Genomic DNA, 17,466 nt, shown 5'->3' on the forward strand with positions numbered 1-17,466 from the left:
CCTTTTATCGCCATGGGTAAAAAGGCCCCCAGCACACATGGCTATGGGACAAGAGAACTCTTACCACGTGTCTATGTGACGGGGAGCCCTTACCGCCACCCATTGAGGTGGCGATACGGGCTCCCGCGCTAACCCAGCTGTAACCAGGCAGCGCGCGGCAATGTCCGATTACTGTTGGGTTATCACCACACAAGCCATTTCCGGAGGTTTTCTTTTTCCCCTGGAAATGGCACGTGTTCGGGGCGGGACAACTGTTGGCGGCTCTGTTCAGCCGGTGGCAGTCCTGAAAGAGCGAGCAGTAAGCCAGCATTGGGCTTACCGCCACTCTTCAAAAGGGCCCCCGAGTGCCCAAACTGACCAGTTGACCACTGGAGAGTTAAAGGCATGACACCCCTTAACCCCTCCAGTGGCCACTGACCCCCTCCTACCCTCTAAGAGGTGAAGGTGACAGAACATACTAGGCTCTATGACAGCTGCAGATATAATGGCCATTCCTCTTAAAGCAGCAAGCAGGTCCCTGGAATACCAGTGGACTGTAGAGAAGGAGACCCAGGTCCATATCCCACTCCAATTAGTACACTTGTGGTAGAAAGTGTGAGCACCCTCAAAACCACAAAATACCTACTGATCGCACATATAGGTGACACCTACAGGCATAAGGGCTATTGCAGTGGTGTACAGTTGGATACAGTACATATTTTACTATTCCTGGAGGGCTCACCATATAATATAAGGGGGTTACAATGTGATGTGTACCTGGGACCTTTAATGTGAAGTTCACTGCAGTGCCCCCTAGTCTGTGTGGCCAGTCTAGTAGGACTGCTGGCCCCCAGACATCCCAATGGCTTGTTTTTGTACATTTTTTGTTTGAAAACGGCCCTAAAAAAAGAAACAATGAACACAAAAACATCTAAAACAGGCATTTTTCAAATCAAAAAGATAGACGTTTTTCTGGTTCAAAAATGACCATGTTTGGCACTGGATTTTTGGACGTTTTTTGTGAAACGTCCAAAATCAAATTTTGATATATCTTCTTTAAACCTTTCTTTAAAGCATGAAATATATTTTATCTGGGCTTACAAAGTGGTGCTGTTTGGGTTTTTTTTTTTATTTTAGTAATGTCCATGCTGCATGCAATCTTATAACTGTATCCGTTCTCCTTTTAGCTCTTTCTAATTTCCTTACTTAAAATTAAATGCTACAGCACTAGTTTTCTTTACTGTCCTCCTTCTAGTGATTATACCAAATTTGACTGCACTGTGATGATCACTGCCAAGGAGTTACACCAGGTCCTACTTTCTAGAAAGGAATCTAAAGTAGTTCTCCCCTTTTGTCAGGTCCAGCACCAGCTGCTCCATGAAGTACTCATTCATAGCATCTAGAAACTTCATTTCCCTAGAGTGTCCCAATGAGATGTTTAGACCCTCAGTTTCCAAGCCTATTTGCATCTGATATCTGCATATAGCAGCAAGTAAACATTTAAAAAGGAGACAGAGTTGCTTTTAAACTAGAACCTGGGGGAAGGCAACAGTTTTTCAAAAGCGCTTGGTTTGGAACAAGGTATCTTTCAAAAGTATCACCAAAACAGGGAAGATATGGTATCCCAATAGCGAGACTGCAATACAAACCATGGTAGACCAGCTAGCTTATTTTCGAAAGGGAAGGATGCCCATCTTCCGACACAAATCGGGAGATGGGCGTCCTTCTCCAGAGGTCACCCAAATCGGCATAATCGAAAGCCGATTTTTTGCATCCTCAACTGCTTTCCATCGCGGGGACGACCAAAGTTCACAGGGGCATGCCAGCAGTGTACCGAAGGCGGGACGGGGGCATGGTTAAGAGATGGGCATCCTCGGCCAATAATGGAAAAAAGAAGGGCGTCCCTCATGAGCATTTGGTTGACTTTACTTGGTCCTTTTTCTTGTGACCAAGCCTCAAAAAGGTGCCCGAACTGACAAGATGACGACCGGAGGGAATCGGGGATGACCTCCCCTTACTCCCCCAGTGGTCAATAACCCCCTCCCACCCTAAAAAAACTTTAAAAATATTTTTTGCCAGCCTCAAATGTCATACCCAGATAGCAGTATGCAGATCCCTGGAGCAGTTTTAGTGGGTACTGCAGTGCACTTCAGGCAGGCGGACCCAGGCCCATCCCTCCTCTACCTGTTACACTTGTGGTAAATGTGAGCCCTTCAAAACCCACCAGAAACCCACTATACCCACATCTAGGTGCCCCCCTTCATCCCTTAGGGCTATGGAAGTGTTGTACAGTTGTGGGGAGTGGGCTTTGGGGTTTTTGGGGGGGCTCAGCACCCAAGGTAAGGGAGCTATGTACCTGGGAGCAATTTCTGAAGTCCACTGCAGTGCCCCCTAGGGTGCCCAGTTGGTGTCCTGGCATGTCATGGGGACCAGTGCACTATGAATGCTTGCTCCTCCCACGACCAAATGGCTTGGATTTGGTCGTTTCTGAGATGGGCGTCCTCGGTTTCCATTATTGCTGAAAACCGGGGACGACCATCTCTAAGGTCAACCTAAATGTTAAGATTTGGGTGTCCCCGACCGTATTATCGAAACAAAAGATGGACGCCCATCTTGTTTCGATAATAGGGTTTCCCTGCCCCTTCCCGAGGATGTCCTGCGAGGACGCCCTCAGGAAAACATGGGCGCCCCATTCGATTAAGCCCCTCCACGTCTCATCGCAAAAAATAGGACTTTGCTAAAAATAGCATAAGTTAGTGGTAAAATAACATCTTAAGGGTAGCCCACATTGATAACTATGCCCCATGTCCACCACGTGCCAAATGATTTGTACAAGAAAGATTACTGTCATGTCTCCACTTGATTATTAGAGAGGATAAAAGGTGCTGTCCCATGGATAGTAATCCTCCAGTGCCATTACTACATGTCTTGCTCCCTTCAGCTTCTGAGGTACAGCTGTGTTTTGCAATTTTGCCCTTCAAGACTGAACACACTCAAGTGCTGCAAAACAGAAGTGCGTTTTGGGAGAAAGTGCCAGCAAAGCAGCACAGTGAGAAAGAACATTACTAACAGAACAGTAAAATATGGTGAGATTTATTGCCAAATAGGCTGTCAGGAATTTTTTAGGTCTGGTATATGTCAATACATACTGAATGGCGTGAGAAGTGAGAGGCTTCCACAGCACTGTTATTGGAATTCAGGAGAGCAAAGGAATAAAAAAACTATAAACTATCTTATAACTAGCTTCAATTAAGGTATGTGAAATAAGAAATTTTTCTTTTGGGGAATGCTTGCTTAAGGGGCTCTTTTACAAAAGTGCACTAAGTTTTGAACGTAATGCACTATAATGCAGAATTTTAATGCGCAGCAAGCCCAAAACTAATGAGGCATGCAAGAAGGGGCATTCCTAGCACATTCATATTCAGCCAAGAGTTTTAAATTACTGGTAATATGCAGGACCAGTGCACTGTTACCACAGAGGCACTTAGCTAAAGGCTGGGGTTATTTTGCTGTGCTGGGCGCATGGGGCCTCAAAGCTACGGCCTGATGGTTCCAGCCAGAACTTAAAGGGACTGTCAGAGCTTCCACCACCCTTCATCCAAGCCCCTTCCCCTGAAAAGATATACCAATTGTGTCCCTAGTGGTAAGAGTAAGATGATTTGATATACTGCCTTTCTCTGGTACAATCAAAGCAGTTTACAATTACTATACGCAGGTACTTTTTCTGTCCTTAGTGGGCTCACAATTTAAATATTATACCTGGGGCAATGGAGGGTTAAGTGACTCGTCCAGAGTCACAAGCAGATGACGTGGAAATCGAATCCAGTTTACCAGATCCAAAATGGCACCCCTAGTGGTAGTCTCGCGCTACCACCATTAGTGGGTCATTTTTCCTTATATGGAAACATGACCTCCTAGTGGTACTAGCACAAGAGTACCGCTATGCACGCCATTTTGGATCCAGCGCCAACCAGGCAGGAGTGAGTGAGGATAGCACCTGCTTGATTTCCACTGGACCAGGGCCACCGAGGGGGGGGGGGGGGGGCGGCCAAATTCCCCTGGCCCAGACTACAAGGGGGGGCCGAGACCAGCCTCCAAGGGGGTCCTGGGCCCGGCGCCGGAAAACCTCTTCCTGCCTGCCTGCTTTATTCGGGTCTGTTCTCTCCTGCATTCCAACCAGGACCCAGATTATTGTATTAACAAGATACTACGTTAATGCAATCATCCGGATCCCGACTCCTGGCACGAGCAGGAGAGGGCAGACCAAGGAGGTTGGATGAAAACAGGAGACGGGATGACGTCAAAAAGTTGAAGCCAATTAAGTTTGTCTCTTTTTCACCTTCCCCGTGCAGCAGTCATCCCACTATAAAGCAAACAAATGAGCTGCTGCATCCACATTGTGGTTCTTTATTGCTTGATACCATTTTTATTTGAACCCATTAATATTTTCAAAAATGCTGGCTTGTGCAGCAGCCAGGGGCGGTGGCGTGAGTGGGGCGGGGGTGGCAGTAAGAGGGGGGTGGGGGCGGCGGTCCGGTACGGCCCCAGGCCCTGCATTGGGACCACCAGACACACAAATGGCATGTCCTTTCGGTTGGGGGGGGGGGCTTTGGATCAAAGGAAGGGGAAGCTCTGATGGCTTTGTAAAATGCTCCCAAGGCTACTGTAACAATGCTGCTTACAAAGTGGCTCACAAGCAGCGTTATTCATTTACTAAGGGAATCAACAACCTGAAAGACTGTTATACTGCAGGTTGCTGACTCCCATGGTAAACTGAGGTGTGATAAAAACTCATCTTTTTCCACAACTTGATAACTTCCCCCTTTAGAGGGCAACCTTTTCCGTAGATAAAAGCCTGGTTTACCTGCAGAAAAGGTCTCTGTTTATTGTCCTCTTCTATTCCAGTAAAATTACACATATTATTCCATAACACATGAACTTCTAACCATGGGGTTTATATGCTGTTCCTGGGGTAGAGTTAGGCCAAAGGAGGAAAATAATGTGTCATTATGGATACTAGAAATGATGCCCATATTTTGGTCTTTAAAAACTGGCTTCACTGAAAAAGAAGTCACAAATTTGTGCAGGTGCTTTCCTTTGGAAATAATCAAGCAAAATTACTCATTTAGTTTTCTTCAGATTCTTGCGGTAAACATCATAGTCTTTCCCTTACCACAGTTAATTTACTCACTCTTTAGGAGTACAATTTTCAAGAATCATTTCCCCTGATGAATGATGTCTGAAAATTGCTCACCCTTTCCCAAGTGATTAATAATATGTACCTTTACTTGAGAAAAAGCAGGGAAACTCATAGACGAGGTTAGATCAAGAGAGACAACAATGTGTCTTGTACAAAATTCTCTATTTAAGCAATTAAGCAAACTGAGGAACTGAGTTCGATTCCCACTTCAGACACAGGCAGCTCCCTTGTGACTCTGGGCAAGTCACTTAACCCTCCATTGCCCCAGGTACAAATAAGTACCTGTATACAATATGTAAGCCGCATTGAGCCTGCCATGAGTGGGAAAGCGCGGGGTACAAATGTAACAAAAATAAAAAAAAAATAATAAATAAAATTATTTCATGCCTTGTCTGCGAGGACTGTAAAAATAGGACACAATTTTATAAATCTTTTTCTACATATAAAGCCTGTAGCACATGTGGAAAACATCTTTTATAAAATGACATGGCTAACATCCAAAAGACTTCATCACTTCCTCAGTCTGTAAGACCAGATTTTTAAATGTAGCTACATGAGGATTCAACACTCCAGGAGGGATATAAATCTATATGTCAAAGTCACCAATATCAAAATTTGTGAGCTAAATCCAAATAATAATCTGCACCAAAGATAGCCGGTTAGAGACAACACTATGTAGGAAAGATGTCGATAGAAACAATTTCATAATATGCAGTACATTATAACAGCTAGCATGACTAGGACTGCACATCTTTTGTGGTTTATGCTATAACCATCTTGGCGCTATCTAGGATGCTTTAACTGGGTCTTTTACTAAAGATTAGCTTAAGATATGTGCAGCACGTGACAATAAAGTGATCTACAACACTGGAATTGTCAAAGCTTCATCTGTCTTTTGCCATTTATGGGACACAGATCATAGAAGGCTGTTCGACATCGCCTCAGTTACCCCATGCTGGATTTTATTTCAGTCTTTTGCCATTTGCAGGACATAGACCATAAAAGTCTGTCCAGTATCGGCCTCAGTTCCCTCATGCTGGATGTGGCTAATCTTCTTTCATCTTTTGCCATTTGCAGGACACAGACCATAGAAATCTAAGAGGTATTGGCCTCAGTTCCCACTACTCTTACCCAATAGCCAGGTTGTGTTTCCATTCTCTTTCTATTTAGGCATCCCCTGTGTTTATCCCACACATTTTTTGAATTCGCTCACCGTTTTTGACTCTACCATTTCTCCTGGAAGGGAGTTCCAGGCGTCCACTACCCTCTCTGTGAAAAGTATTTCCTGACATTACTCCTAAGTTGACTTCGCTGCAACCTCCATTCATGTCCTCTAGTTCTACCACCCCTACATCTCTGGAAGAGGTTTTTAGTCAATGGCCCCCAGAGGGCTTAATGAAGACTTTGATTGGATGATGCTGATCTAAGATGAAGCATTTTTATGGATAGTTAGTGGTCATGTGACATGTATAAAAAACCCAACAACAACCCACAGATATGCCTTCTTGGTATTTTTTGCAGTAGAGCATTTACAGGTAAGAAAAGTTAGACAAAAGAAAGCATAATAATTTTAGGATATTCCCCAACACAGAGCAGAGGCTCAAAATGCAGTATTGTATTGGAGACGAAGAAGACAAACATCTAAAATCTTTTCGGATGTGCTGGACTTTTGAAGATAATTATGGTTAGCATCTTGGATTTCCCTACAGGTAGGTCGTGCTGTATACTAGTTGTCCTTGCATTTGGGTTAAAGCTGAAATTGGCTCACTCTCTACAGAATGTAAGCTAAGTTTTAATTTTTTATATATCTTTTTTTTTTTAAATTAAACACTGATTGGTGCTTCAAAAATTATACATGGACCAGTGTTTGAACAAAATTGACAGATATGAAAAAAAAGGGCCAATGATTACAATTGAGAAAAAAGGAAGAATGTTTGGACTCAATTCCTAAAATTCCGACTCTAATCTGACAGTCCTAAAATAATTTAATTTTGTGAGTATTTGGCTGCGGTGATATTTACTCACTTTTGGTAGGCTTCTTTATTTTGTCTTTATGAAAAAGGTACCATTTTAGAATCCTCAAATAGGCACTGATATAAAACTACCCTCATACTGTTCAAACAGTACTGAAACTATAAGCTACTGTGTCTTTGTTTTAAAGGTTTTAAAACCTTGTTTAAATAAGTACCTTATTGGCCTCAATACAAAATGTGTTGTTTTATTTTTAAGTTAGTTTTTAAAACTTCTCTCACCTTATAATCAAAACCTAACAAGAAAATAGATAGTGGTATCCTACTGTGGTTGGCAAGGGAAAGGAAGCAGTGGTGCCCAGCAAGGCTCAGTAGGTGAAAGGACACAATAGCATCCCTTACAGAAAAAAGGCAGCAAATGCCACCCCCCTCCCCCTTTCAGGCTTGCATGGGAAAAGGCAGCAGTGTCTCACCAGACATAAGGAAAAAGAGACCATGCAATCCTGCAGGTCCCAGTAAGAAACGAAGTGTCATCCTGTCTCTCTCATAAAAGAAGGTAGTCGTGTACTATCAAGTCAGCAAGGGAAGAGGCCTAATGGGAAGGAGGCAGTGAAATTTCACTGGGGAAAAGATGGCAGTAGTGTTCTAATGGGCCTGGCAAGGAAGAGGCAACAGCACTCTACCAGGTTGAGGGTGGCAGAGAAAAGATTTTCTGCGGAGTCTGTTCATGGACACACCGAGGCGTGTAAGAATGGATGTCTTACATTTGAACTGAATTAGGTTAGGACCAAGACACTACCTTAAACAGCACTTGAAACTGGCACTAAAGGCAGACATTGCTTTGGGTGAATTTCCTCAAAAAGGCAATAAAACAGGACATATCTATAGAACTCCTATCAAAATGTTCATCATATTGCCTGGAACTTAACTGAAGCTTTCTATTTAACTTATAAACACAAAATCTTCAGGAAATAAAAAGGTGCAAGTAAAAATGAATAGCTTTAACAAAACCTCACTTTTCAATAAACGTCACCTTTTCCTGCAATGACTTCTTTCTCTGTTCGCCATCGAAATCCAAACTGTTGTAAGAAAAACAAACATTAATTAGAACTCCCAACACATGTAAGTCCTGACCACATATAAAGGGAGCACACGTGTATGGCATTTTGCCAGATCTCATTGCTATCCATACAACAGATGCATTAAAAAGTATTTACAAGATAGTAAATAAGAGGAGGAAAAACAAATCTGTGACTTGCACAATCGTCTTCATTTGGGATTTCTGGTAACTGTTTTTGAGTACAGCACCTTATTTTCAGAATTTAACATTCCTAACAGTTCCAGATGATTCATTCCATGTTTTTCCAGTTCTGAACTTGAATTACTTCAAGTTACTTGGTTAATGCAGAACATTCATATAGACTTTCTGTTGCTGGTCTTTTAAACTTCATGTTCCATTTGCAAAGCCTGGCGGCAGTCTTTTAAGTTGGCATGGTCAAATCAATTACACATAATGAAAACATTATAAAGGAAATGTAGTTGCTAAGACATTTTTGCAGAAAAGCAGGTTTTAACAATTTGTTCATTTTCAGCTCATTATTGTCCCAGGAGGAGGGAGTCTCGAGCCTCAGGCTTTGCTCCATAGCAACACCATGCCAGACCGGGTTCCAAAAATGGTATCTAGTCTAGGATTGTCAGTGCCATAACTAGGCTTCATTAGAGAGGGTGTTAAAAAGGGGGTAGGGGAAGGGTAGACTCCCTTCAGATAGTAGCAAATGAAGGCTCACAGAAAAAAGTAGTTTTAATTGACCTAAAAGCCCAAAGGAGTAGAAGGAAACTGCTAGGCTTAAGCTTTTCCACTCTAAGGTTAAATAAATAAATACAGCCCTTGGATTTGGATTCAGTTTGGATTTTAGTTGGTTTCTTTTTAGGGATACTGTAGGGTATATAGCTACAAACTGTTAAGGATTTTATTAGCTTTCAAATGTTTTTTTTTCTTTTTTTTTTACCTGAATCTTTATTAACTTTTTTGTTTAATCTTTGTTTATTTTTGATATCAATTCCAACAAATGATATAATCAGCACTTGCACTTTACGTTTCTTCTTACCAATTTATATTTTATTACAGATCAAGACACAAATCACAGATTGTACAAAAACTAAACTGTCAACTATAATATAAAGAAACACTCTGGAAAGAAAAATAAAGTTATAAAATTCTGTCATTTTAAATCCCTTAATACAACAATACAAAGAAAAATGATTCTACTCCATGCAACATAACAGCTCTGTCTCATACAAAATCCATTATTTCTACTAAACACAGCAGCTGCCAAACAATCCTTTTAACACTGTGACTTCAAAACTAACACACTCAGAGGGGCATTTTCGATATGACATCTAAAAAAAGAAAAACGTCTATCTTTTGTGTTTTAAAATACTAGTTTGAACAAGGTTTTGTGATTTGGACGTTTTGTTTTTTGATCCATTTTCAAACAAAAAACGTCCAAGTGAGAAACGCACAACATCAAGCCATTGGGATGTAGGAGGAGCCAGCATTTTTAGTAGACTGGTCCCCCAGACATCCCAGGAAAGCAATAGGGCGCCCCGGAGGGGAGAGAAGCCCACAAAACCACTTTCAAAGTATAATCCTGTACATAAACTTGATCCATAAGTGCCATAACTGTTGGGTGCTCCTGACCCCAGGCAGAGATAAGCTTCAACTGAGCTGCCCGATAGTACCATCCAAATTGGACACTCCCCGTCCGCATAGGTCCACCAAATGCCACATCACTTTTCTATTTAATCGCAGTGCACTACTGCCCCAAAGGAAACTTGAGATATCCCATTGTAACCTCCTTAACTCAAACTTGGGAACCAAAATTGGCAAAGTCTGAAACAAAAACAATAACCTTGGCAGGATATTCATTCTGACAGCCGCAATCCGACCCCACCAAGACCATCTGCTTTGCCAACTCGCCAGGTCTCTGCAAAGCTGCCGAAATGGGGGAACTGCCCCTTTTCAATTACTTCATCATAATATGCCAAAAGGGCTCCCAAAGCCTTCGGGGGTAAGGTTCTGTAATACTCTCTAGTAAAATCATCTGGGTCAGGAGCAGAAAACAATTTTAGGCCTTTAATCACCGCCTGTAATTCAACATCTGTAATGGGGCATTTAGGAAATCAACCTCCTGCATTGAGAGTTTAGGAAGACCTGATTCTCGCAAATAATCTTTGAGTCCCTGGGCCTCAGGTTGTGGTACTGCTGCGTATAGTGAGGTAAAATAATTAGTAAATATCTGAGTGATTATTGGTGAGGATGCCATTAGAGTCTAGTAAGGAGGTCACTACCCTTCCCCCCCCCCCCCCCCCCCAGGTCTTAATTAAGCGAGCTAAAATCTTTCCAGGACGGTTGACAAAATCAGAACTAATGGATGTTTCTCTTACATGACAGAAGCGAGAATCTTTAGCCCGGGCTTTTCCCTTTCGATCCACTCAGGGCACTTTCAAATATTTAAGGGTCCAGATTCCCAATGAGATCTCCCAGTTGTTTACTCTGAATTATGTCCCCTTGTTTCGGCGGCAGATTATATTTGGGCAAATATAGCAATTGATTTATTATTGTAAGATTCATGTGTGTCTGAAATGATTAATATGAAGGTTTCTGGGATTTGTAACACATTTTCAAACAGTTAAGTTGCACTGTGTTCCTTTTCAGGAAAACTATAAACACTGGGAATTTAATATGAAAACATAAATCAAACTAAAGCATTTCATCACTGTATTTTGGGATTAGTATTTAATTAAAAAAACATTTCTTTTAAGTCATGTTTTTGTTAAACTCTGTATAGATTAAAAAGGCTGCTGTTGATTTATAATGAAAGAACATTATTAGGGAGGTACCCAAACAGCCTATCATGTTTTAATGACTTTTGCATTTCAGCATAATTCTTCTGCAGCTTTTCTTTTCTAGTTTTTCTCAGTTTTCTTTTGTGCTACATTTTGAAGTCTGATGAGCTGATCTTAGTTTGTGGCTTAAGCTTCCTCTGACACCTCTTGTAGCTTGACAAAGGGAAAGGGAAATGGGACTTGATATACCGCCTTTCTGTGGTTTTTGCAACTACATTCAAAGCGGTTTGCATAGTATATGCAGGTACTTATTTGTACCTGGGGCAATGGAGGGTTAAGTGACTTGCCCTGAGTCACAAGGAGTTGCAGTGGGAATCAAACCCATTTCCCCAGGATCAAAGTCCACTTCACTAACCACTAGGCTACTCCTCCAAAAGGGAGTAAATCCTGTATTTTGAAGGTTGAGTTTCGGAAATAAAGGATAAATACTGGCAAAGCATGTGTTATTAAAAGTAAAGAAATAAAAAGAACGAAAGCATGTAATAAGTTTGTGTGTCATCACCCTCTGACACTCATATTACAGTATCTCCATAAGAAAAGCAAAGACTAAGGTGTAAAATCTACTTCAAACAATAAGGGCCATGTTTACTAAGCCGCGTTATAGGCACGTTAACCATGTACGTGCATTAACCATGTGTGCATGTTAACCATGTATGTGCCTACAGTATCCCTATAGGCGCCTACATGGTTAGCACGTGCGCTAAGTGTAGGCATGCTAAAAACACTAACACACCTTAGTAAACAGGGCCCTAAATTTGTTTAAATCACCTTTTTCCTGTATTGCCTATTACATCTAAACCCACTGGGCCTCCGTCTTGATTATTCTCTGAATTTATATTGCTATATGATACTGATGCTGCCAGATTACACCAAAGCGGTTCCCAAAAATAAAATAAGTAAAACAGAACATAAGTCACATCAACAGTCAAAAGAGCATGGTTCGGGATAAGGTATCTTTCAAAGATATCACCATAACAGGGAAGATAGAGTATCCTGATAGTGAGGTTGCAAAAGAGATTGTAGTAGATCGGGTATCTTTAAATAACAATAAAAATCAGTCAAAAGATTGCCAATTAATACTGTCAAGTACTAAGCATGATGTACTTAGGAACAACAAACATAGTTTGAAATGTCTATATGCGAATGCCAGGAGCCTAAGAAATAAGATGGGGGAGTTGGAATATATTGCACTAAATGAAAAATTAGATATAATAGGCATCTCTGAGACCTGGTGGAAGGAGGATAACCAGTGGGACACTGTCATACCGGGGTACAAATTATATCGTAGTGATAGGGTGAATCGGATTGGTGGAGGGGTAGCATTGTATATTAACGAGAGCCTTGAATCAAATAGATTGAAAATTCTGCAGGAAACAAAACACTCCTTGGAATCACTGTGGATTGAAATTCCATGTGCAAAGGGGAAAAGGATAGTGATAGGAGTGTACTACCGTCCGCCTGGCCAGGACGAACAGACGGATGCGGAAATGTTAAAGGAAATCAGGGACGCAAACAAACTGGGCAACACAATAATAATGGGGGATTCAATTACCCGCATATAGACTGGGTTAATGTAACATCTGTACACGCAAGGGACATAAGATTTCTTGATGAAATCAAGGACAGCTTCATGGAACAGCTAGTTCAGGAGCCGACAAGAGAAGGAAAAATACTAGACTTAGTCCTTAGTGGTGCTCATGATCTAGTGCAGGGGGTAACGATACGAGGGCCGCTTGATAACAGTGATCATAATATGATCGGTTTTGATATTGGCATTGAAGGAAGTGAAACTAGGAAATCAAGTACGCTAGCGTTTAACTATAGAAAAGGTGATTACGACAAAATGAGAAAAATGGTGAAAAAAAGACTGAAAGGAGCAGCTCGCAGAGTAAAAAACTTGCATCAGGCGTGGATGCTGTTTAAAAACACCATCCTGGAGGTTCAGGACAAATATATTCCACGTATTAGAAAAAAGGGAAAAAAGACTAAACGTCAGCCGGCGTGGCTAAACAGTAAGATAAAGGAAATCATTAGAGCCAAAAAACAATCCTTCAGAAAGTGGAGAAGAGAACCAACTGAAAGTAACAGGATAGATCATAAGGAATGCCAAGCCAAATGCAAAGCGGAGATAAGGAGGGCAAAAAAGGACTTTGAGAAGAAATTAGCGTTGGAAGCAAAAATACATAGTAAAAATTTTTTTAGATACATTAAAAGCAGGAAACCGGCCAAAGAGTCGGTTGGGCCACTGGACGAAAATGGTGTTAAAGGGGCGATCAAGGAGGACAAAGCCGTAGCGGAGAAATTAAATGAATTCTTTGCTTCGGTCTTCACCGAGGGGGATTTGGGGGGGACACCGGTGCCGGAAAGAATATTTGAAGCGGGGGAGTCGGAGAAACTAAACAAATTCTCTGTAACCTTGGAGGATGTGATGGGTCAGTTCAGCAAGCTGAAGAGTAGTAAATCACCGGGACCTGATGGTATTCATCCCAGAGTATTAATAGAACTAAAAAATGAACTTTTGGAGCTACTGTTAGAAATATGCAATCTGTCCCTAAAATCGAGTGTAGTACCGGAAGACTGGAGGGTAGCCAATGTTACTCCGATTTTTAAGAAGGGTTCCAGAGGAGATCCGGGAAATTATAGACCGGTGAGTCTGACGTCGGTGCCGGGCAAGATGGTGGAGGCTATTATTAAGAATAAAATTGCAGAGCATATACAAAAACATGGACTGATGAGACAAAGTCAGCACGGATTTAGTGAAGGGAAGTCTTGCCTCACCAATCTAATGCATTTTTTTGAGGGGGTAAGCAAACATGTGGACAATGGGGAGCCGGTTGATATTGTATATCTGGATTTTCAGAAGGCGTTTGACAAAGTGCCGCACGAAAGACTCCTGAAGAAATTGCAGAGTCATGGAATCGGAGGTAGGGTATTATTATGGATTAAGAACTGGTTGAAAGATAGGAAGCAGAGAGTAGGATTGCGTGGCCAGTATTCTCAGTGGAGGAGGGTAGTTAGTGGGGTCCCGCAGGGGTCTGTGCTGGGTCCGTTGCTTTTTAATGTATTTATAAATGACCTAGAGATGGGAATAACTAGTGAGGTAATTAAATTCGCCGATGACACAAAATTATTCAGGGTCGTCAAGTCGCAGGAGGAATGTGAACGATTACAGGAGGACCTTGCGAGACTTGGAGAATGGGCGTGCAAGTGGCAGATGAAGTTCAATGTTGACAAGTGCAAAGTGATGCATGTGGGTAAGAGGAACCCGAATTATAGCTACGTCTTGCAAGGTTCCATGTTAGGAGTTACGGATAAAGAAAGGGATCTGGGTGTCGTCGTCGATGAAACGCTGAAACCTTCTGCTCAGTGTGCTGCTGCGGCTAGGAAAGCGAATAGAATGTTGGGTGTTATTAGGAAGGGTATGGAGTCCAGGTGTGCGGATGTTATAATGCCGTTGTATCGCTCCATGGTGCGACCGCACCTGGAGTATTGTGTTCAGTACTGGTCTCCGTATCTCAAAAAAGATATAGTAGAATTGGAAAAGGTACAGCGAAGGGCGACGAAAATGATAGTGGGGATGGGACGACTTTCCTATGAAGAGAGGCTGAGAAGGCTAGGGCTTTTCAGCTTGGAGAAGAGACGGCTGAGGGGAGATATGATAGAAGTGTATAAAATAATGAGTGGAATGGATCGGGTGGATGTGAAGCGACTGTTCACGCTATCCAAAAATACTAGGACTAGAGGGCATGAGTTGAAGCTACAGTGTGGTAAATTTAAAACAAATCGGAGAAAATTTTTCTTCACCCAACGTGTAATTAGACTCTGGAATTTGTTGCCGGAGAACGTGGTACGGGCGGTTAGCTTGACGGAGTTTAAAAAGGGGTTAGATAGATTCCTAAAGGACAAGTCCATAGACCGCTATTAAATGGACTTGGAAAAATTCCGCATTTTTAGGTATAACTTGTCTGGAATGTTTTTACGTTTGGGGAGCATGCCAGGTGCCCTTGACCTGGATTGGCCACTGTCGGTGACAGGATGCTGGGCTAGATGGACCTTTGGTCTTTCCCAGTATGGCACTACTTATGTACTTATGTAAAGAAGACATACAGTGATCTAGACCTTACTATTGTGTATCATTGATCATTTATCAACATTTGTATTACCGCTCTTATTGAACACAAATTTGAGTTTTTTAATAAATTATAAATCCGGGTAAGAAAGGAACTCCAAACTGCACAGGACAGAAAGTAACAATTTTCATATATACAGCATTCATTCAGGAAAGCACAGCAGAGGAGTGGTAGGGTAGGCAGGAATGATAAGGAGTTAAAACATAGGGAGAAGATAGGGATGGCATAAAGGGGAACTAAAAGATGAAAGGAGTAGGGTCTGCTGTGCGATTAATTCTTCCACTGTGTCTATCAATGTTAAAATTAAGAAAAGGCCAAGTTAAAAAGGTGGATCTTAAGGGAACAGGGCAGGCATTTCCTGAGTGAAGGGGCGAGAAAGAAAAAAGGGATATAACGGTAAACAAACCAAGTTGGCACATCTATAAAGTCATACCAAAATATAGGCAACACAAAGGGCCTTGTGTAGCGCCAATTGTCTAACAGTGTTAGGGCATGCTTAACTCATTACAGACTACTAGGGTAAAGCAGCCTTGGTGCGCTGATATCTAGGCACGACTGCATATGCCATGCGGTATACCTAAAGTTTGGCACCTAAGTTTACCTTGCAGTGTGCAAATCTCATAGTATTCTATAAGGTCCATATGTCGCTAGGCGGCATGCCAACGCTCCGCCCACAGGTATGAGCTGCTAAGTGACATACACACCCTGTTTACAGAATAATGCCTAGCACTTATGTGTATTTTGCACCAACTGCACGATGTAAACTGGATTTATTCAGTCCAGTCAAAAGAGAATTGCAATGGGTAGAAGAGCAGTTAAATGCTCTTCGACCCATTCTTGTAAAAAATTGCACGAAGATGTTAGGAAACAGGAAGACTGGCAATCCAAATGGCAGATGAAATTTAATGTGCCAAATGCAAAGTATTGCACATTGGTACGGGGGACATACATGGAAGGGAGAAGGAAAAAGGGGGAAATAGAGCATATAGGCTAGAAGGGGATGGAGAGGAGGGGAGGGAGAACATGCTGCTCATGGATGGGAGGGAATGGAAAGGGGAACATGCTGCTCACGGACATTTGCTTTTTTGAAAATGTACATCTTTTTAAATGTTATATTTAGCAGAGTACAGAAGAAAATGCAATTATGGTACTTTTACCAGTATTTTCACTGCTTATAGAATCTGGCTTTCTTGGGGGGGGGGGGTCAAGCTGTGTGGTGGAGTGCGATGCGGTGGGGCGGGCCGGGGCTGGGATGGAGGAGATTACTTGGGGTGGGGACAGGTTAGATTCCCGTGAAGATGGGCAGGGAGAGGTTGAATTTCTGTCTCTGTGCAACTCTCTACTGGAAGGATAAGGTACAGCAGGTAAAGGGCTGGGAGGGAAATGGTTTAGTGCTGCTCTATTTGCCCAGGGAATGAGTGCTTAAGATGAAGCTAACTCTAGGAAGGTGCACAGGGGTTCACTGAGAGGGTGAAGGAAGCTGGAAAGGGATGTCAGCTACCCTCTAGAAGTTTGCTATTAGGTCGGGTATAAAAAAAAAAGAAGATGTAGGAAGGTGGAGGACTTTAGTGGTTCATCCTTAATAAGGTTTGTTTTCTATGCATTGCTAAGAACCCAGGTGAATGAATGCTGGGGGAGAGGTATGGAACCTATGGATAAAGTTCTATGGTTAGCCTGTTCATTGTTGGCGAAAGAAAAGTAAAATCTTATGTATGGTAAGTATCCTCCTGAGTGGAAAAGGAGGAAGTTTGCAGACTGTAATGATTCTCCTAAATGAAAAGCCAGTTTGGAGCATACATTAAATGGAATAGTTTATAGCACGTGTGCAGTCTGGACTCTGGTTTTAGTTAAAGGGAGTCCTTAGGAGGCTTGCTGGGTTAGGCTGAAGAGGGGGAGGGAAAGCCTGTTACTTGGGGGAAGAGGCCCAGGTAGACAGAGAACCCTCTTTTTGGGCCATACTATTTCCAAATTGTGCTAGTTCCCAGAGGCAAACTCTGCGCAGGCGGAGGACTGAGCCTGGGCTGGCTGAAGAAAAGGTGTTCATGCAAGTTTGTGGTGAGGAGTCTGGGGATTGACTGCTGTCGTGCCTGCATCCCGACAATATAGACATCTGCCCCCTATTTCTACATAGTGTACCAAAAGATAAGACTCTATTTTTATGCATCGTGCCAAAAGATATGTATGAACAAATGCCCATTTTGCAGCTCTGCAAATTTCTTCAATGATTGACTTCAAGTGAGCTATTGATGCCACCATAGCTCTGACATTATAAGCTGTG

The 17,466-nt window shown here is 42.2% G+C and overlaps 1 protein-coding gene across 1 annotated transcript in view; it reads right to left on the reverse strand.

Annotated features, from left to right (window-relative positions):
• LOC115470114 (protein FRA10AC1) overlaps window positions 1-17,466 on the reverse strand; it is a 103,564-nt gene that overhangs the window by 32,850 nt on the left and 53,248 nt on the right. Inside the window, exon 8 of the mRNA XM_030203040.1 lies at window positions 8,183-8,228. Within this exon, the coding sequence (XP_030058900.1) occupies window positions 8,183-8,228 (46 nt within the window). The remainder of the gene's footprint in view (window positions 1-8,182; window positions 8,229-17,466) is intronic.

The sequence above is a fragment of the Microcaecilia unicolor genome, chromosome 5 (genome assembly GCF_901765095.1).
Source record: "Microcaecilia unicolor chromosome 5, aMicUni1.1, whole genome shotgun sequence".
Lineage (NCBI taxonomy): Eukaryota > Metazoa > Chordata > Amphibia > Gymnophiona > Siphonopidae > Microcaecilia > Microcaecilia unicolor.